At 41.9% G+C, this 20,987-nt stretch overlaps 2 protein-coding genes across 5 annotated transcripts; one reads left to right on the forward strand and one right to left on the reverse strand.

Moving 5' to 3' along the window:
• Positions 1 to 1,145: 1,145 nt before the first annotated feature.
• LOC139636846 (myelin and lymphocyte protein-like) lies at positions 1,146 to 7,210 on the reverse strand. The gene is made up of 4 exons (XM_071505213.1): positions 6,957 to 7,210; positions 4,187 to 4,354; positions 2,898 to 3,023; positions 1,146 to 2,372 (listed from the first exon to the last, which is right to left on the reverse strand). The coding sequence occupies exons 1-4, from the start codon at positions 7,044 to 7,046 to the stop codon at positions 2,298 to 2,300; spliced, it is 459 nt and encodes a 152-aa protein (XP_071361314.1). The 5' UTR covers positions 7,047 to 7,210; the 3' UTR covers positions 1,146 to 2,297.
• A 4,809-nt stretch (positions 7,211 to 12,019) lies between these two features.
• On the forward strand, positions 12,020 to 20,517 carry pgap4 (post-GPI attachment to proteins GalNAc transferase 4). Of its 4 annotated transcripts, XR_011694437.1 has the most exons (3): positions 12,020 to 13,468; positions 14,328 to 15,872; positions 18,327 to 20,517. XR_011694437.1 is itself a non-coding variant. In XM_071504834.1 (2 exons), the coding sequence occupies exon 2, from the start codon at positions 14,567 to 14,569 to the stop codon at positions 15,761 to 15,763; it is 1,197 nt and encodes a 398-aa protein (XP_071360935.1). In that variant the 5' UTR covers positions 12,020 to 13,468; positions 14,328 to 14,566; the 3' UTR covers positions 15,764 to 20,517. The 4 variants fall into 4 exon arrangements, 3 of the variants coding, with proteins under 3 accessions (XP_071360935.1, XP_071360937.1, XP_071360936.1); XM_071504834.1 differs by having other exon boundaries at positions 14,328 to 20,517; XM_071504836.1 differs by having other exon boundaries at positions 12,020 to 13,149; positions 14,328 to 20,517.
• Positions 20,518 to 20,987: the final 470 nt, after the last annotated feature.

A 20,987-nucleotide genomic window follows, 5' to 3' on the forward strand; every position in this document is an offset into this window, starting at 1 on the left:
CAGAGTCTGAGGTGTCGTCTTTTTGAAGCGTATCAGCTGTTTGTCATCTGTAGTTGTGGTGAACGTTGTTGTCGTTCAGGCGGCTGCAGCCTCAGAGTCTCCACCGTCTTCAGTTTCATGGAGAAGCTCCACTATTGTCACCTGCTGCCTTCCCTCATCAATTATACATCACAGCTACAGTTCACTGACCCACCATACTCTGTGTGTGTGTGTGTGTGTGTGTGTGTGGAAGCCTGCCCTGTATTTACTCCCTGCCATACCCCATTAAACCAAGTCTCATGTTCTTGATCGGAGCTCAGTGCTCCACACCTGAGTATTTGCACAGTTCCCCTCCCCCAGTATCAGAGGAGGCTCGAGTCAGGTTTGTGAGGAGTCAGACTCTCCCAGCTGCCTCCATGAATTCATCAGCTGCAGTGAATTACACTCGTTACCTTGTGAATGTGTAACTTGGCTGATGAGCAGCAGGGAGAACGGGCCTGTGCAGAGCTGACGACACACAGCGTCCGAGGACAGAGGACAGGTGGGGCTGCCACCTGCGTCAGTCCACAGGGGTCGTTCCTCCACCTAAAGGCTGGAGCCATGTCAGGCTCCACAAACATGATGTCAATAATTCCTGTGTGTGAACTCTGACCTCTCCGCTTCACCTGATGTCACTGCTGATGAAAAATTCACAGGTGTCAAGCACCATCAGCCCCCACCCCTGTTACCATGGAGGCACGTACAACACAGTTATCGTGCTCTTGACCGAATTGTCAGACAGACGTGACGAAATCACAATCTTTACCCCCCTGTGCTGCACACCACAACAAATATATATATATATATATATATATATATATATATCTATAAGGGCATATATTATCATAACATACATACATCCTCTGGATATATGAAGATATAAGTTTAGAAAATATAAAAATAGTAAAACTTGTATATATATATATATATATATATATATATATATAATTTTTACATATATGTTTTTTTTCTATTTCAAATATACGCATGATCATATATGGAAATTAAATATATGTATTTATGGGCTTCCAAACATATTAGTATACTTTTTTATGGACATAAAAAAATCAGGAATGTTTATTTTTGGCTGATTTTTGAATAAAATAAACCAAAAAATGTTTAAAATGTTTCAAAACAAACACATTTATTCATTTTCATTTAATTCAATATTTCCAAAAAAAAAATTACAAAAACAAAGGATTACATTACAAAAAAATATCATAATTTACATCCTGGTTCAATTTCCTGTCGGATCCACATTTCCTTTCATTTTCATCTATTTGACAAAGTTAAGAATCATATAAAAAATATAAAAGCAGCCACATCAGACCCCTTCTGTAAAGTAAAACGAGAAAACCAAACTAAAGGGAAAACACCAGGCCGGTGCTCAGAGGAGGCAGAGATAAGCAGAGTGAACAAATATCCTCTAGACCATGAAGCTACAGGTGCGGGTGGACAAAATAACAGAAACAGCTCTGCAGTGAAACATGAAACAGATGGATGAGTTTTATTTTATGTTGTTTGTGATTCTCATACAACGTGATGTTGATTTGTGAGGCTGTAGTTTGACCTGTTAACAGGTTAAATGCTTATGACTTCTGAGACTTTTTGTCCGTTGCAGTAATGTTCCTGAAGCCGTTCAGGCAGCTGCGCAAATGAGTCCATGTTAAAAGCTAAACCAAAAACAGCAAACAAGCAGCTGGCACGCTGCAGGGCTCCAGAATAAAAAAACAACAAAAAACATACAAGATGCAATGGACGACGCCATCTTAAATCACATGATCCCAGTCATGTGACAAATGTGGAATGTGCTTTTTATGCTAACTCCTATTAGAAACCATTTCCTTGTGACTTCATCATGTGAGTTAAGATGGTGACGGCATGTTTTGGTGCAATAAATGAGTGAAAATTGGAGGCCTGCAGTTTGTCTGTTGTTTTTTGTTGTGTCCATCACGTCCACAGCTGCTGAGTGATGTCATCAGTGATACTGTGGTCTGCAGGTCTGTGGAGATGTTCGCAGAGGAGCTGAAGCAGCTCTGTGACACAAACCATCAGGGTCAGCCAGTCGGCGGCGAAGCCTCAGCTGTCTTCATCGCTTCAAACCACAGCCACAGCTGTTGCAATCCAGATGTTGCTGCACAGCTTCCTCTCCCAGTGGAGAGGGAATCAAAAGCCAGCCCTCCCTTCATGTCAGCGTGCCACAGCGTTATGTGCAGGCTTTATGAATAAAAATCAGTTCTGGTCTGGTGCTGCTCCCCAGGCTCTGCAGGGGGAAACGTCTAGAAGGATTTCCATCGGATGGCAGAAAGGATGGTGTGGATGAAGTAGAGGAGAGTCGCCACGTACGAGAAGACCTGAGGAGACAGAGAGTTTTCATTACACTTCCTCCATGGTGTGTTCAGGGGCATGTGAGAAGCTCAGCAATCGAATATTTAGGCATTTTCTCAAATAGTTTTCAGCTGCAGCTTTTCAAACAACAGCACCTCTGCTTCATCTGCAGAGGTGTCCACAAAGATACACAAAACAAACACAAAGACTCATTGCTGCAATTATCATGGCTGCTGAGTGTTTTTTGTTATATATTTTATGAGCATATTTCAGCAGAGCATCTTCTGCAGTTCAGCACATGTTACTAAATATGTTGCAGGTGGATGTTCTTTATTAATTGCTTGTAAATTATCTTCATTAATTAGTTAATGCTCAGAAACCCTTTATAAAGGTCGCCTTATCAGAGAGTGGTGCCCAGAAACTGACATGTAAAAAGTCTGCAAGTCTGTTTACACTTCAGTATTCAGATTAAACACAGAAGACACAACTTATTTATTTGTTTTTGAACGAGATAATCGTCCACTTGACCGACATGAAACAGCCGCGCTCACCACTGCAGAGATGTCCAGCTGGTAGTTCTGGAAGTTGGTCCCATCTTTCATGTCCAGGGTCACTTTGGCCAAAGCCACTGAAGCACTGAGGTAGAAGAAGGCAGCAATGCCGTGGTATGCAAAGTCCTGCAAGAAGAAGAAGGATGGGGAATCAGTATATGAGAAACTGTCAGTTTCTTCTTCTTCAGTTCCATGTCTAAACTGGCAGGAGTCAAAACTCACACAAACACACTGCAGAAGAAGAACGTTCTCTTTTTAATCTCTTAAAACTTAAAATCTCTTAACTGATCAAAGTGAAGGTTTAGTTCTCTTTAGTTTATCAGGTGGTTTGGTGACGCTATCTTGAAATCTCTCCCTGATGCTACGTTCAAGATCCTCCATTATCTGAGAGTCAGCTGTTGAAAACCAACTTTTTCTGGCCAAATTCACTTAGTCTCTTTCACAACATCCAGATTTTCTGATTGATTGATGTCAGGGTTTTAATTTTGGGACAATTCCAGCAGCTAAAACTTTTCCATCTCACAACTGTAGTGACAGTTGGCGGCAAAAATATGATCAGATTCAAACTTACAGGACAAACAAACAGCAGTAAAGCTTCTTGTACAAAGAATAATGTAAATGTGGCAGTTTTTGGGATTAGTTGTTGGGCCTAAAATCGGATATTTCAGTCGGTACACTCAGGCTGGTTTACGGAGGATTTTCTCTTTGCGTCACCAGCTGTCGGCTGTTTTACTCTCCTGATTGAACATGAACCATTTACTTTTCACTATGTCCCTCCCGTGTAATGCTACATGGAAATTAGCCGCTATCTCCTCTCCTTCCTCGTTGCCATTTTCACAAGTTTGAAAATACACTGACCCCCTTCTTCTACGGAGCCAAGATGGCGACTGTTGATGGTGAGCTGTGTCCATCCTTTTACACTTAATTTTAAACCATTTGTAGTGAACCTTCCGAGTTACAGTGCACTGAATGTTGGTATAATTGTCAATGTGAGCACATTTATGCACTCAGACAGTGTGAGTATGGAGGTACACAGTTTGAGACACAGCAAATCTCAGATGTCAGAGCGTTCTTGAATGCACCATAATGGTCAGTGTTTTTACAGTGCAGCATTTCTACATTTACTTCAGTGAAAGATGTGAACACTTCCTCCACTGCTGGAAGTACAAACTGGTGGAGGATCAGGGAAGGGAACAGGACTTTAGCTTAAACAAAGCTACGCTCTCCCAGATACAGTTTGTGGTATTGTCGTAACCTTGAGCCGTGTTTATAAAGTGTGGAGGACTTACTGCTGCAGCCCAGCTGCCTTTGTTGTGGTGCCCCCCGCAGGCAAACACCACCATCCAGATGAAGGTCATGATGAAGCAGAAGACGGACACGAACATGACCCAGCCCTGAGGGTTCTCCGGGACCACCAGCGTGCACGCCACCAGGATCCACACCAGACCCCCGAAGATCTGCAGGAAGACCGGAGACACGTGAGAGGAGACCCCGACCCAGCTGGTCGTCACGTCACCCTCTGACAATCAGACAGATCCACTTGCACCAAGTTTTTAAAATGATCAAATAGAGAAAAGAAGAAAATCCCCTCACTAGAGAAGTGATATTTTGTTCTGTCCCATTTCCTGTCACTCCACTGTTCAATAAATAAAAGCTTACAAATAATGATTTCAATTATTAATTGATTATCATAATATTTGTAGATTATTTGTGTGTGTATTTGACTAATCAGTTCACCTGTAAACTGCATATTTAGCACATCCAGGAGAAACTTGTCACATCCATATTTTTTAGTCCTGTTATCTTGGTCTGACTCCACGTGAACTTCTGCAGAGCTTCGTGAGCCTTCACTGCTACGGCTTTATGGTAAAACCTCTGCAGATTTTTAGCCGCTCGACATTTAACAGCTCCAAACCTGTCTGATTAACAGGCTGTATCTGATTAACAATCAGTCTAATCCGTCCGCCCTGTAATCTGCCTCGGCCTCTGTCTGTTCAACAGCACGTAGATCAGACAGGCTTGGACTAGGCCGGCCTCAACACGTCCTGATCCTGATCTGATTTGGTAAATCGTTCAGTTGATCCTCTGGAGAGGACAGAGAACAACAAGCTGCACCTAAATGACAAAGTGTTCAATCGAGTTTGGACTGATCATTACCCTGTGAGAGCTCTTTACCAGCCATTCAGAGCTGACACATTCAGCCTGATGTGACTAATGTAGCACTTTTCTGTTGTTTAAGTTCAGTTATTTCAGAATAAAAGTCTTTGTTAGCAGCAGGGATTATCCATTATTGTGTCTACCCTGTCTTTCCAGCCTGGTCTGCAGCACAGAGCAGGGCGTTCCTGCCTTCATTCACGCTACACCTGTGATGATTGACAGTCTGCATTATTCATGGAGCTCCACCCTCCTCCACCTGTTGCCACCCCCATCAAACTCCATCTGCTCACACCCTCTGTTTCTGTGTGTGTGTGTGTGTGTTTGTGTGTGTTACTGCATGAGTTAATGTGAAAGTGCCTGCAGCATTCCTGCTCTGCTCAGACTGCACTGACGTCCGTCAGGGTGTGAGGTGAAAAACATTTCTACCTTTTCCTATCAGCTCACAGTTTCATTCTGATCTCTCCTCTGTCACGTAGGTTCATTCTTTCTAAGAATAAGATCTGCTCTGTCTGAACTCCTGGCTGCTGTGACCTCTGACCTCCTTACATATGTACTTATTTATTTTGTAACATTGCTGATGCAGGGAGATTGTTCTCCTGCCAGCACATTAACATGAAAACATAAACTCAGGTTTTCTGGTTTGTCTGTTTCCTATAAATTCCAGGTATTCGACTGAGTCAGGCTAACTGCAGCTGAGTGTCGGCACAGTTGGCTGTGTTCTGGCACAACTATGGAGAGTTAGCTTTGGCCTGAATTTAGCTGTAACATCTGGATCTTGCTAACCTGGGCTCAGAATCAGTCTCTGTTACCAGCCCTTGGGCTAGCATTGGGCCGGTGTCGGGCCATCACTGGGACATCATCTACCTTGAGTCCAGCATTTCTGGATAAGTTAAGGTTACACTGTTTGACTAACTTCACTCACTTGTTTACTGAATTCATATTTATGATATGTAAGTAAACGTTTCTGCATCACAGATGGAAAACTATCGTTCTTATATTTGTAACGATAATAATTGTTTTCCGTCTTCTTTTGCAAACATTCCAGATGTTGTCAAATCTTAAAAGGCATCAGAATCATCAAATTTGCAGCACTTAAGAAAAGTTTAGCAGATTCTTACTTAAATAGAAATGCACAGAATTTTCATTTCATTCATTCATACTGTCACCCATACACAAATGTAATATATGTACATATATAGAAGTTACATATATGACATATGTGTACATATAAAATAAAAGAACGTAAGTAAAACTTATAAATAAAACCCATAAGAAATTGTAACAATCTCATATAGGGACATAAATGTTATATATTACATTTGTCTCTGGGCACAAACACAGTTTTGGACTGAAAAAGACACAGTGTGAAGATTAAGTTCAGATTCCTTTAACACAAATGACAGAAGATGTTCACAGCAGCAAACTGCTGCAGGTGCAGCTTCATCACATGTGAGCTGTTTGTTTCCTGTCTGAACATCACTGATGTTGGGCTGTGAGTCTACAGCAGCAGCAGCAGAATCACAACAATACACAGCTGGAAATAGTCAAGAAAAAAGTCATTACAGATCATTTTCTGTCTGAAAAGTGTTTTGTTAAAACCAAGAAGAAAAACGTGGAGGAATGATTCCACTGGTTCTGAGTCCAGAGTCTCTTGTTCTCGTTTAAAGAATCAGACCATCATAGTTTTTGAGTTCTGTCATAAATAATTTTGTCTTAGTGTGACGCTTCACAACAGTTAGACTCTAAACCGTTTACTAATTAAAACAAGGCGAGACGAGATGATTTCATTCGTGCGTAAAAGCTGCGTAAAGGTGCCACACCGTGCGCACAGCTGAGCGCACACAGGCCTCTCAGAGAAAAGTTCCCCTCCTGAGTTCAACTTCTGCGGCTGCTGTTTCTTACCAGTTCTGGCAGGTAGAGGATGTCGGGGATGGTCGTACATATTCCGATCCCGCTGGGGAGGTTCCCCATGGTGGCAGTGTTGGAGGCCATCCTGTCGCTGTCGCTGCTGCTGCTCAGACTGAAGCGGGACTCAGAGTTGCCGCGGTTTAAACCAGGAGGAGCCGACCAGAAAAACCGGAATCCCCATCAGCCGAGCGGAGACACGCCCGGCCGTCAGCACGCCCTGGAGCCGCTGAGAGTGTCCGTTAGCCGGCTGAGCTCCGCTGGAGCTCCGGGGGGTGAGAGTGATGGAGGGCCGGTGCGAAACAGACACTTATCAATGTTTGACCAGCGTGACTCATTCATCACCATGACGACCTGCAGAGGCTCTGCTTCCATCATCATCATCATCATCATCATCATCAACAACAACAACAACAACAACAACAACAACAACAACAACAACAACAACAACAACAACAACAACAACAGACTCATTAACAGTAGCCTAATAAGTCTCAGTTATGATGTTTTAATTATCTTTCGTATCTATTTTTGATGTCAATCAGAATATGTATATATATATTTATATATATCTCATTACTAAATACAGAATTTAAATTTCACAGAACAGAAATAATGCACAGATCCATACAAACTAATAATGAAATGAAGGCAATATAAACACAGCTACAACTAAACAAGGCTAACAGGAGAAAATGACTCCTTCCTAAAATATAGGCAAACAATATGCTTCTACTGGAACCAAAGGCAGAGTGATAGAAGGCTACTAGTAATATTAGTAATTGTCAGAAATTATCAGCAACTAATGTGTAGTGCAGGTGTGTTTGATATGTGGAGTTTACTAGTATTTAAGGAGCATATGAAGCTGCAGCTCTGAGGATTTTTATCAACATTTGTCTTCTATATTTTTTAGCGAAGCCTTTCAGACAACTCCTCTGTCTGATTTACACGTTATTCATGTTTATGTGGAAACAGAAACATAAGAGGAAGACGTGGTTTCAGCAGTAGCCAGCTGGTTAGATAAGATGTTAAACCTTGGGGCTGGTTGATGGTGGCTCTTTCCTGTTTTGATGGGAGCTAGGCTAACACTTTACCCCTGCCTCCAGTGTTTGTGCTAAGCTAAACTGATCATTCTTCTCAACTGATTCAAGGTCAAACTACAGGTTAACAAAGCTTAAGATGTCATGGTGATGCTTTAAATAAAGCATTAAGTACAGGTTCCTGTACTGTAAGTGGTGGGTACATGGTCAGAACCCCCCCCCCCCAAACTGTTTGACAGCAGATTAAGGTAGAGTCTGTATGACGACCGACTTTTGACTCTGGCTTTCTGATGTACGTGTTATTTGACCCACTTCTTTCCTTGTGTTTCCACAGGCTCAGTCGGATGTTTCCACCTTGACATCCTCGAATGTGACAAACAGCTCAGCAGCTCGTTTTAATGGATCACATGGAGTTTTTATGTGCAGACATCTGGGTTCAGATCAGTTTGTGACCCTGCAGCCTTTCACACCTCACCTGTAAACAACAGAGCCATGGAAACAACAAGTATCTCATTTGGCGGGACGAGCTGTCGGACAAACACCCCAGATAATCGCCGAGCTGGATCCGGTTTCCTGCTGCCGTCATCCTATCGTGCTCCCTGGGAAACCTTCTCCTGCTGGAGACACTCTGTAGACATGTCAGAGAGGACGAGGACTCCCGAGACAAAACCTCATTCAAAACCTTTACAAGAACCAGAACTCCTCCACTGTTTCTCCAAACTACGAATCCTTTTGGAAAACAACAGTTGAGACAAAAGCCTGTAAGATGTGCTCTCAACAGTCTCTCCTAATTTATTTATGCATCTTATTGCTTGTAACACAATGCAAAACGTTTTAGATGATTAGTCTATCGTCTGCAGAGAGGAGAAGCAGAGGGAGTATCTCTGTGGAAGCTGTAAAAACCTGCATCATGTGACGAAAAGCAGCCATTCAAAGACCCCCACCCCCACCCCCCCATCTGTAAACTGCTGCTCCAGGATTCAGTTTCGACAAAGTGATGCAACCTGAGCTGCAGGCGAATCCGTCTTTCCCCCTCAGCTCTATTGTCCGGCTGATAGTGTTATTCAGTAATGGGCCGTCTGCCGGGGAGACACTATGTTATCTAATCTTCAGGTCAATCACCGGAGCCTGAGCTCAGCGCTGAATACTTCATGATAAGATGATAAATGCTTCAGTCCTGGATCAATACACTGTGCTGCTCAACATTATCAATTCAGCCTTAGCTCCACTTCTGCATCAAGGCATGGGCGTCACTTGCAGCAGTTTTGCAGTTGTATTAAACACAAACAGCCTGAAGCCTGAAGCCCTGTTAGCGTCTCCTAGAGACTGCAGTCTTCATTATAGCCACAACAGGAACAAACATCTGGATGATTTGTCTGTTTGTCCGGTTCGTCCTGAGGGCTGTGCTGGTAGCTTTATGTTTGTTTTGACCACAGTTCACTTCCACAGACTGACCACACACTTATATGTTTGTCCTACTAACAAGTACTGCACAGTGAAACACCATGAAAGTTTATTTGGACTCAGTCTCACACACTGTCCTGCTGCCACAAATACTCACTAAAGCACCAAATGTGAATTAATCCGCCGCTGAAAATAGTCCCCAACAAATGCACTATATCCCCCTGTACAGTGAGCAGCTGTTCCAGGATATTACTGAGGCCTCTTTAAAAATAAATCTATATATTTGTGAGGTGTTCGTGTTTTGGTGCCTCAGTAAACCTCAGTGTTTTGCTCGAGGACACTTTGGCAGCGGGGAGTTAAAGGCAGGAGGTTTTGATTACCAGACAGTCTGTAACCAGTAAACCAACATGTCAGGAGTCTGGCAGATGTGGAGTCGTGGACGTGGTCTCCGTCAGGTGTCCTCTGCCAGTTGGACCGGCTCGGCTCGGCCTGGCACGGCTCGGTAGGGAAACTGTCAGTATGCTGGTGTGTTGTTCCTGCTGAGCTATAAACTGATGGCTCCCTGTCACCTGAGCCCACTGTATCTACACGGCTTATTACTACACATGGAAAAGTGCACCGTGAAGTCTGTGGACAGTGGAAGAAGAAGAAGTACTCACCGATGTACCTAGTGAAGTAAAGGTACCAGTACCAGACTGCAGAAATACTCATTACAAATATAAATATTATCAAAATTATTCAAATATCTTTCCTTTGATGGTGTTGTATTATATGTGCATATATAATATATCATAGGATTATTATTACTGATACATTAATGTGTAAGACGCCTCCACAGCTGCCAGTAAAACTAAATTCTGTGAAGAGACCAATGATCATGAACATTTTCATCCTCTGGATTTCACAGACTCTGTACAGAAGCTGTTTAGTGACTGAGTTAAAGTGAAACAATAAAAATAAGAGTTTGAAACATTCCCCTTGATTTCCACTGATATGAACTTCAGACGGTCATGAATCCCACTGAGTCTCCAACACTTCAGTCCACGATAACAACATGCAGCACAATACATACTGTGCTACTTTAAATATTACCATTAGTACTGAAATGAACATTTTGTTAACTGAACTTTCTGATCTTTGAGTTTTGAACTGTTGATCTGACAAAATAAGACATTTCAAGACGTCGCCCTGAACTCTTATTTTTTTTTCTGTTTAGTATTTTCCAGCATTTTACAGTTTATAATTTATAGACTAAGATCTCCACAAAACTGTTTTACGCCATGTATTTGTTCGCTATCATCAGATAAGTTGATGTATTCAGAGTAAGGAGCGGATGAGAATGCAGCTGAACAGGTTCAGGTCATTTTAGTCACAAACAGCAGACTGCTGTGTAGGAGACACGTTTCAACTCCTGACGGCGGCACCGGAGGCTGAGACGCTCCTCACTCATAGTCCACGAGCTGTTTGCTGCAGTAGAATCATTAACATGTTGGGAGCTGATTTAAAATGACTGAACATGAACGTGTGACTGAAACTCTTCTCCTGTGTTTTTCTTCTGTGGCAGAACGAGTAACTGGACTCGAGTCAGTCGACTGAATCCAATTTGTGTCTTCACCAATCGTCCTCGTCCACCTCTTCAGCACTCAGCTGTATTATTTACACCTTTAAACCTCCTGTCAAGAGGCCAACAAGTAATAAATAATAGAGTTTTTTTTAACCCTTGAGTCAAAGCAGTAAATGCAAGCAACAAGTTGGGTGTGTGAAATCAGGGGGTGGAAGAGTGAACGTGTGCTGCAGGTGCTGCAGAATTAAAGATAAGACCAGGGGCCATCACCTAATCTTCTCCTCTGACCTCTACTGTACTTTATTCTCAGTGTTGATAATCTGATGATTATTTTCTCATTTAGAAAAGTAATTGTTTGTTTGTTTTGGTCCGATAATAGTGAAAAATGCCTGATAAACGATCTCGGATGTTTTATGTGTTTGTGTCGGCGGTTAACGTCACTCTGACATCAGACAGGCGTTCAGATCGTCAGAGATGAGACGTCGGATGGAGATAAACTCACATGGGTCAGAGGTCATGGAGAGAAAAAACACACACTAATACACACTAATTATATGTTTACAACACAACGGTTAATTCATGCAATTATCTAATCAGCCAATCACGGTCTTCAGTAACTGTACTGGGTACTTTCTTCCACTATTCCCCTGATTACTACGCCCTGAGTAGGGGTATCAGTTGTTGTAGTATTTGTAGCGGTAATTTTAGTAGTTTTTTTTTTTAATGCAAACTTTATTGAAGTATAACAATTTTACAAACAAAGTGACATAATGCAATGTGAACGCAATACAAAGAGGCAAAGGACAAGCATTGTAAACACATATGATAGAATTAGAAAGAAGTGTAAGAGAGAAGTAAAGGTGGGGAAATAAATAAATAAATAAAATAATAATACTAATACTAATACTAATAATAATATCATATATATATATGCTAAGTGAAAATAGAGGGTCATTAATTGTTTCAGCAAGCTTGAAATCTTCTATTAGGTTGTAAAGCTTGACAGCATCTTTTTTTGTGATAATCTTAGTGAAAGAAAATATCGACATAGTTCTTTGTGAAATATGTTGAAATTTGGTTTGGTCTTTAGGAATCTGTTTTTATGCAGGAAAGATTTTCCAAGAATAATGAATGTGTTGATTGGCAGGTCGTGAGGAACATTCTTCCAAATTATGCCATAAAGAACATCTACTTTAGTTAATACAGGAGAGTTGATGAAATTAGGATATAGCCAGTGATGGAAATTTTGCCAAAATGCATTAGCATCATAAAACACATGTTCTGCTGTTTCTATTTGATCATCACACAAGGCACAGTTGTTGTGATCGAAGGCAAATCTCTCCTGAGGGATAAATACCATGAAGAATTGTAAAATGGATTTTGGTGGAGTTGGATACTTAAAGAAATTGACTCTCAATTTCTCAGCATCAGTTTTAGAGAAGAATTTGTATTGAATTTAGTCTCGATGGAAATGGATGTAGTACTTTGATTGTAATGTTGGGCAGTTTCAGATCAGTGAGAGCTCGACCATTCAGACAGAGACGGTGATGATGAGGATGATGATGATGATGAGGATGATGATGAGGATGATGATGATGATGATGATGATGAGGATGATGAGGATGATGATGATGAGGATGATGATGATGATGATGATGATGAGGATGATGATGATGAGGATGATGATGATGATGATGATGATGATGAGGATGATGATGATGATGATGATGAGGATGATGATGATGATGATGATGATGATGATGATGATGAGGATGAGGATGATGATGATGACAGTAGGAGTTTAACCGTGTGTCCCACGCCGGCCCTGTGGCGCCCCCCGCCGGTCGGGAGCAGCGCCTCCCTGCGCCTGTAGTCGCAGTGTTACGGTAATGGCGCCGCAGGTGAGTTACGGTAGCTGCGAGGGCGCAGTTGTGATGTTGGGACGCGGCGGCGACGACCGGACCGCAGCAGCTCCAGCACCGTGTGTAAGTCCGAGCCTCCGCCTTCAGTCCTCACACTCACCGGGCCGGGCCCCGGGCGTCTCACCGGGCCCCGGCCAGCGCCGTGGTCGGCTCCCCGCTGACTGAGCGGTTTACTCGGCGTCAGGGCGATGACGGGGTGGACACGCTGTACCGGAAGCGACATCGTAGCAGCTGCACGTTCAAAGAGCAGCCGACTCCAGGTGTGTGTGTCGACCTGCGTCGGGCGCGTGTGTGTGCGCGCTGCCGCCGCTGTCCACGGACCCACGGCCGCACCGCTCACCGGCCGCCTCACAGCGTGCGGCCGACACCGGGCGAAGACCAGGCGGCCCCGGCGCCGCTGCGGGCGCATGAATGCCTCACCGCACGTTCCCGCAGGTGGCCTCCGGTCGTCAGGCCACGTGGCTGAAATCAGCAGCGTGCAGATGATTGTAAAGATAAAGTTTATCAGTGCAGAGTGAGATCGTCTAACTTTAAGGAAAGGTTCACATTTTTCAGTCTGCTGTGATGAAAGAGTTGTTGGTGAGTGGATTTTTGAACACAGGGTTTGATTTTTCCTGTTGAAAGTAAAGAAAAACTGCAAAGACTCAAAACGACCACAGAGAAATACGAAATGACAACAGAGAAACAAAACGACTATAAAGAGACAGCAAAATAAAAAGATCCCAAACCACAGAGTCACTAAATGACACATCCTGTGTAGACACTGTGTCTCTCAGTCTGGGAGTCAGTGGGTGGGGGCCCATCGACTCCCACTGTGTCCACGGGTGTGTGTTATTGCTCCTGTCCGGTCGGACTGTGAGGGACATTGTTCTGTGTCAGGCAGACAAATCATCATCATCATTACAGGTTTTTTTTTTGGCATGACATTTCCTGTTTGTGTTCCTGTGCCCTCACAACAACTGTTAAAGCTCCAGTTTTAACTAAAGCTGAACTTTAGAGGTGTTTCTTGTACAGAGCGAGAGCTGTGGATTTATCCCCCGTCTCTGACAGTGAAAGTGTTTCAGGGTTGATCTGTTTACAGCGAGCTCCGTCAGTGAATCAGGGCCATGTGAGGCTGTGCAGTACCTGCTGTGACTCCGTCTTTACTCACTGATGCTGCTTAGTCCAAACTTTTGTTGAACTCACAAAACCAGACACTGGTCTGGTTGAACTGTGCAGCCATAAAAACATGGGGTCTTGTGTTGAATGATATATTCTTACACACTGTGAAGCCTGTGTCTTCATTTAAAGAAACATAAGAGGACATGAAACAGAAAATAACCAAGTGAAGACTTCAAGATGATAAACGATGATATGATTAATGGATGTTTTCTGTGGTTTTTCATGTTTCAACAGTAACAGAAAAAAACAAACAAACTCCTGTCGTCTCTTTCTACAGATGCGGTAGACCGGGACCGAGCTGAAAGTCTCACCTTAGCGGTGCCAACACCTGACTCATTTTCCACAGAGCTATCGGTTCACAGTGGGTTCATCGGGTTTCACTGCTGTGGTCAAGTCCTGTGGGTTTTCTGAAGCAAACTGCATGCTGGGACACCGTAAATGTTGACCTAAACCCTCCTGAGCAGAACGCCTCTGTCTGACGTCATCGCCGCGTGGCTCCAGCCGACTGTTTCATCAATGCCTCGATGGAAAGCGTTCTTCAGTCAGTACTTACGATGGTCCAGCACCGTCACTCAAGCTCTCGTCCTGACCATCATCACGTTTTGTGTCGTTCTTCCACTGTGCTGCCATCAGCTGCTTTACTCTTACTTCTTCATCCGGTCCATGTACCTGGACTCCATGAGTGAGGAGGTCCTGCAGGAAAGTCTCACCCAAGGTCAGGATGCCCTTCGTTTCTGGCAGAGTGCGTCCACTGCAGCGGTGGCGTCTTCCAGATCCACCGACGTCACCCAGCATCCTGAGCTGCTGGTTACTGTGGTGACAGCCAGGCGGAATGAGGGGCGGGACTTCCACTACTTGCTCCAGGTGATGCGGCAGCTGAGCAGCATTTTGGGAAGCTGTGGAGAGCGGCGATGTGCAGAGGTGCTGGTCTGCGATGTGGAAAGCGGTCCCAAGGAAAACCAGGATGCCCACCTGCTGGAGCCACACTTCAGGGTGGTCCGGCGTTCCCCTCAGGAGCAGCAGGCGAACCGGGAACGAGTCAACACCTTCGAGAGGGAGAAGAGGGATTATGTCTTCTGTCTCCGCAAGGGGTGGGAACTGGTGAAGCCCAAAAATGTGGTTGTCCTAGAGGACGATGCTTTGCCAAGACACGATTTTTTCGCAGTCGTAAAGAACCTTCTGTCACGTCGCTTTGCCTTCCACACTCTTTACATCAAGTTGTATCACCCCGAAAGGCTGCAACGCTACTGGAACCCAGAACCTTACCGCATCCTGGAGTGGGTGGGACTCGGGCTGGTCGGAGCAACGGCCCTCCTCCTCACCTTTCCTTACTGGAACCCCTGCTCTTTCTCCTTCACGCTGTCGGCCAGCCACCTTCTCTTCTTCATCCTTTACTTCATGGCTGTAGCAGAGCTGCTCGGGCGGCACTACCTTCTGGAGTTGCGCAGACTTTCCCCGCAGCTCTACGCAGTCTCCCCGGCCACAGAGTGCTGCACCCCGGCTATGCTCTACCCTGGCAACGCCTCGCTTAGGGTGGCCGAGTACCTGGACGGCTCGTTCTGCATCAAGGGGAACGCCAAAGACATGGTTCTGTATCACTTGGCGAGGACAATCCCTGGTGAAAGTTCTCACAGCGTGGAACCCAACCTCATCACCCACATCGGGGCCTATTCCTCAGTCAGGGCCAACCCACGCAGGCCCAAACTCCTCTGACAGAACGAGGAGAAGGTGGATCACAGTGGGTTTGATGATATTCCTTCTCTACTTTTCCTCTCTGCCATGTCGCCTTCTGGACTCTTCAGACATATCAAGACATCACTGAGTGAGTACGGGTTTGGCGATTTGCTGGTGAAAAGGTGTCAAGATGGAAAAGTGGGCGAGGTTTGGTTGAAATTTTTTTTATTTTTAGATTGTATTAGATTAGGTTGCAGTTTATTTTTATCTCAACAGCATTTCAACAGGTGCACATCAGCAGGTTTAACAAAAGACCTGATTGAATTGAAATGCTGTTCTCTGAAGCAGCAGAGAGTGATATTTAAACTTTTCAACCAATTTTAACCTGGTTTTGGACACACTCTGGACACAAACTACCCTCACTCAGCTGTGTTTTCAGTTTGGGACCGGACATCATATCATCATGCTGGAGAACTTTCTTATTTTTTATTGAGCTGAAGTGTTTACGAGGTTCTGTGTTTCTGGGGTGATTCTCCTGCCGGGGTTCTTGACTCTGTTTTAAAACCTATCAGATGCTGTCAGACTGCTTCATTCTCCACTTTTAAAAGATGCAGATTTTTCATTTAACACCATGAATATGATGAAAGTGGTGAGATTATTAAAGGATTTGTTCACTGTTTACCCAGACCTCATTAAAACAAGGGTTAGGGTTGAGAAGCATTTTAGGATTCTCTTTCACCCAGTTGGTCATTGGCTGTGTATAAACAATGATTCACAGACGGGAACTCATCGGACTACAAGTATAATCATGCATATGAGTTTTATTTTTAAGAAAATAACGTTTCTCAGTGGGTTTTATCATTCTGGTGCGACATTCGATCAGGCCTTTAACAAAACGATGAGTCTTTGCAAAGCAGAACTTGCGTCAGGTTGAAGTGACTTTTTTACCTTGACTTACTTATCTAGGGTCGTGGTTGAAAAATGGTGAACACATCCTTTATGGGACTAACTTGAGGAAGATGGGGTCAAAGTCTTTACAGCCCTGCAGTCTGTATCTGTAGTGACGGGGGTGGTGAATCCAGACCAGGATTCACTGAGAAAAACTGAGGATATGACCACAGGTTTCTGATTATGTCAGGGATTTGTGTTTTATTATCATATGGTTACACCATCTCTGTGGTACAATGTACCATCCTACAGTAGAGAACAGTTGAGCAATATTACACTGATATTGTACTGCTGTTGGAGAAACAACTACTGCAGCAGACTACATACTAATAGGACCTCAAAGTTGATGTGATCTACAGAGCAGCGACACGACCAAACCTCCATACTGACACATGGGGCGTTCCCTATTCACCTATTGAAGAACAGTCTGAGATTTTATGTAAATCAACCACTCACTAAGTGGTTCATGTCATATCGGCATTACCTTAATTATTTATGGGGGATGATGGGAAACACTTGAGAGTCCAGCTGCCTTAATCAATAAATGCTGACTAAACAAAATAGAAAGATACAAATGATCACATTAGCTTTGTTTCTTCCAAGAACATCATACTATCTAGCAAGACAACCGTTTGCTACCATGCTTGTTCAATATAGCACAATATCTTTTAAATTTCAGTGTTTTAATTACCTTTTAAAGGTGCTATATATAAGTTTTTGCTAGCGTTAGCATTAGCAGCTGTTCACTTACCAATATAAAAGAGCATTCACTTAACATAACTTAATTTTTTTACTTGCCAAGAGCTGCCTCCAGCAGTGGAAAGCAACATCAGTGTTAGCTTTTGTTTCGCTACCAAAGTTAGCATGCTAACCAGCTAGCCCCATGTCTCTGTCCCATCTCATATTACTTTGCAATAGTGACTCACTGTAGTGTCCAACTTGCCCTCAGTTCAGCATGAGAGGACAACGTAGCGTATTCTAACTTCTTGTCTTGTAAATGCACCGATGGCTGAAGCTCTTAGCAAGCGACCATCATCATCATCATCATCATCATCATCATCATCACCTGCTCCCGGCAAGAAACTACAACACAAACATTACAAATAAGCCCTTTAACAACAGACTTTGTCTGCACTTGTGTACTTTTTAGATCCAAGTTTGGTATCAGGATTCAGAAAAATTCAACTTTCCTGCACATTGTTACGACGACTTGATGTTGACGTGAACTGTTTACAAGTAGGAAACTGATAATTACGGTAACTTTGATATGACATGAACATGACATTAGCTCACAAACATTTAGGGGGTTTGTTAAAAGCTGCAAAAAATATAAATTATCAGTAAACATCAATATTAGATTGTTTTTCAAATGCGAGTCACATGACACAGGGTTGAGAAAAGCTGGATTCTTGGTTATTAGTGAGGTTTTCTTACTTCTGGAACAAAACCCGGAGGTTCTGGTTTCATTTCGCTTCTGTTTTGATGTAACGTAAACCTGTGCCATTTCTAAGCTTATGCACACTTACAATACAATTGTTACTGTAGATTTATGCTTTTTTTTTCATATTTTTAATATTTCTGTTTCACTTTTATGTTAAAAGAAAAAGACTGGTCAGCTCCCACCTAATTGACGCTTCTACATCTTGTTCATTAGGAGCCTGGACAGCAGCTCATCCTGTAGTCAGCTGGGTTTGATTGAACTGCTAAGCTAGGCTAAACACAACCTGGATCTTTCTCTGTGTTTCTGGCTCACAGACGTGAAACTGGAAGACAACGAGATGATAACAACTAAAACGTCAGACTGTTTATTAACACCAACCTAGCGTCTCACTGACCACTCTGAATGTGCCTTTAATGTTTCTGACTTTAGTACAATATTACCCACAACTCAGCTCTGAAGTTTATCTGTTGCAATATTTGAGTGCATTAAATTTGTATGTACTCGTGTATCGTAATTACCTTAAATGAATGCTGTTAGAATTACAGGAAGTACCTGCCAAAGTAAAACCATCAGGCCTATGAGAGTTCTCCAGACTGCCACTAATTACACTTCAGTTACACTGGAGTAAGAAACCGCCAAATTAAGAGTTTGATTCACAAAATCAAATAGCAACCATATGATAAATTATAGGTATTTCTTATTGTTTAATACACAGTCAGCGGCAACAACTGTAACACAAGTTAATGACACGGTTTAAAGAAAAAGATCTTTAAGGAGAATATTTTAAATCCAGATTGAAAATGAATTTAGAGTTTAAATGACAAAATCATGACAGATTATATTATATTATGATATTTATTATTATGATGTTTCCAAATAATGTTCTACTTCCTGTTTCAGGAATATCCAGATGAAAATGACAGAATAAAACACTTATTTTTTTTTAATTACACATATTTTAAAGGAATAGTTTGACATTTTTGGAAATGAGCCTTTTTGACTTCTTGTGTCACGATTCATATTTATTGTTATCAATCTGAACACGTAATTCTCAGCATGACAGAGAAAAGTTGAAATGTCAAACTACTTCTATAAAGGGAACATATCAGATGTTCACTCATCGTTCAGTTTGACATTTGTAAGTGTGTGATAGACAGGTCTGACCTCTGAATGACCTCAGGCTCTGTTTGGTAGGAAGATATGCAAAGTTAAATAATAATAATAATAATAATAAAATAATGCTGTTATTAATGTGAAAAGTTTTATTTATGCACCGCAAAACCTCCAGATTACAAATGTTTGTGTGATTGTTTTGAGCAATGATTTAAAATATCAGCAAACATGTTCACAAATTAACAGTTCAGTAGCAGAGGCATGAGATTAACAGACTACTAATAATATATTAATATAAATATTTATAATATATATATTTTAATTGACCAGCTTAAAGGGCTGATGATCGATTAACAGTTTAACAACTAATCAGAACAAAACTTTATCATTGAACTATGAACTTTCATTTTTGGCAGCTAAAATGGCTGTAAACAGGATGTATTATAACTGTTTTTAGTTGCACTTTATTAAAAATATACAGGATATATACATATATATCTATAAAAGGAAACCATAGGTATTTTATAAAATGTGCACAAATATAAAAGAACAAGCTATGGGTGTTAGGTTACTGCAGTTTTTATTTTGATAATAAATGATCACAGTAGCTGTACAGTATGAACAGATATAAATAGACAAATGTCTGTTTTCTGTTTCTTTTGTCTTCAGAAATTCAGTTTTATTCCTTACTTATATTAAGGGTTGACATTAATGTCTAAAATTAAAACTTTTTAATTAGTGTTTGGTTAAAGTTTGGTTGTGGTTTTATTTTGGTTTTGTCTCTGCCAACATATTTGATTTAATTTGAATTATAAATTATTGCCGTGCGTGTCCTTCATTCAGTGCAATACAAATATGTAAATGTAGTTAAAGTTGAGTGATGTTTGAATGTTTTTCACTTATTTTCTTTGTCCATTTACAGTCACAGTCACATTTAAGAGATTTAAGATTTATCTTCAGATGGACTTTATTTCTTTTTTATTTAGCTTTTTTTTTTGTTGACATTTTGGCAGATTTATTGTCTGAATCAGGCTCTGAATCTGAAAGCTCAATTGACCAAAGATCGGTGCTCCTTTGAATGCAACTTAAGATGAAAATATGTTGTTTAAATCTGAAACTTCAAAACAAAAGCATTGTATTGATTTTACTTAAATAGAGAGGGTGGAAGGATGACGCAAATGAAATCTCTTCTGTTTTGGGCTGAATTTGAATTTTCACGTGTCTGTTTACACTGTGACTCTTTCACTGTTTACTGCATTGAAAACACAATAAATCACTGGGTTTGAAGCCACTTTGGTGTCAGAAACTTTGTTTTCCAGTAGTGATGCTGTCTTGTTATCAAAAAAAAAAAAAAAAAAAATCCCTGGGATGAACAAAGCTGCCAGCTCTTCGTGCGTTCACTGAACCACAGAAACAGTTCACTCAAGTTGAAGCTTTCATGAATCACTGACTTTTCATAGTTTGAATGATCAACACTGTGGTGGGAAACAATCTCAGGGTTTTTAATTTAAACAGAGAAGCGGAGGATTGTGCAGAGCTGCAGATTTTCTGCAGAGTAACAGGATTAAACTCTTTATCATTTAATGAGCCGGACAAAAAACAAAAACACTCTGCTGTCAGTTTAATAGGAACAGATAGTTATTGGAACTCATGGCCCACATCCGACTCTGTAACAATACAGAGGCCAAATAATGACGTCTCACAGCTCCTTTTATTTTAATGATAAAGATCGAACATTCAGGCCTGAACTGAGGAGAGACC

Source organism: Trachinotus anak, unplaced genomic scaffold (assembly GCF_046630095.1).
Source record: "Trachinotus anak isolate AG129_WGS33_773 ecotype Australia unplaced genomic scaffold, CSIRO_AGI_Tana_v1 ptg000019l, whole genome shotgun sequence".
Lineage (NCBI taxonomy): Eukaryota > Metazoa > Chordata > Actinopteri > Carangiformes > Carangidae > Trachinotus > Trachinotus anak.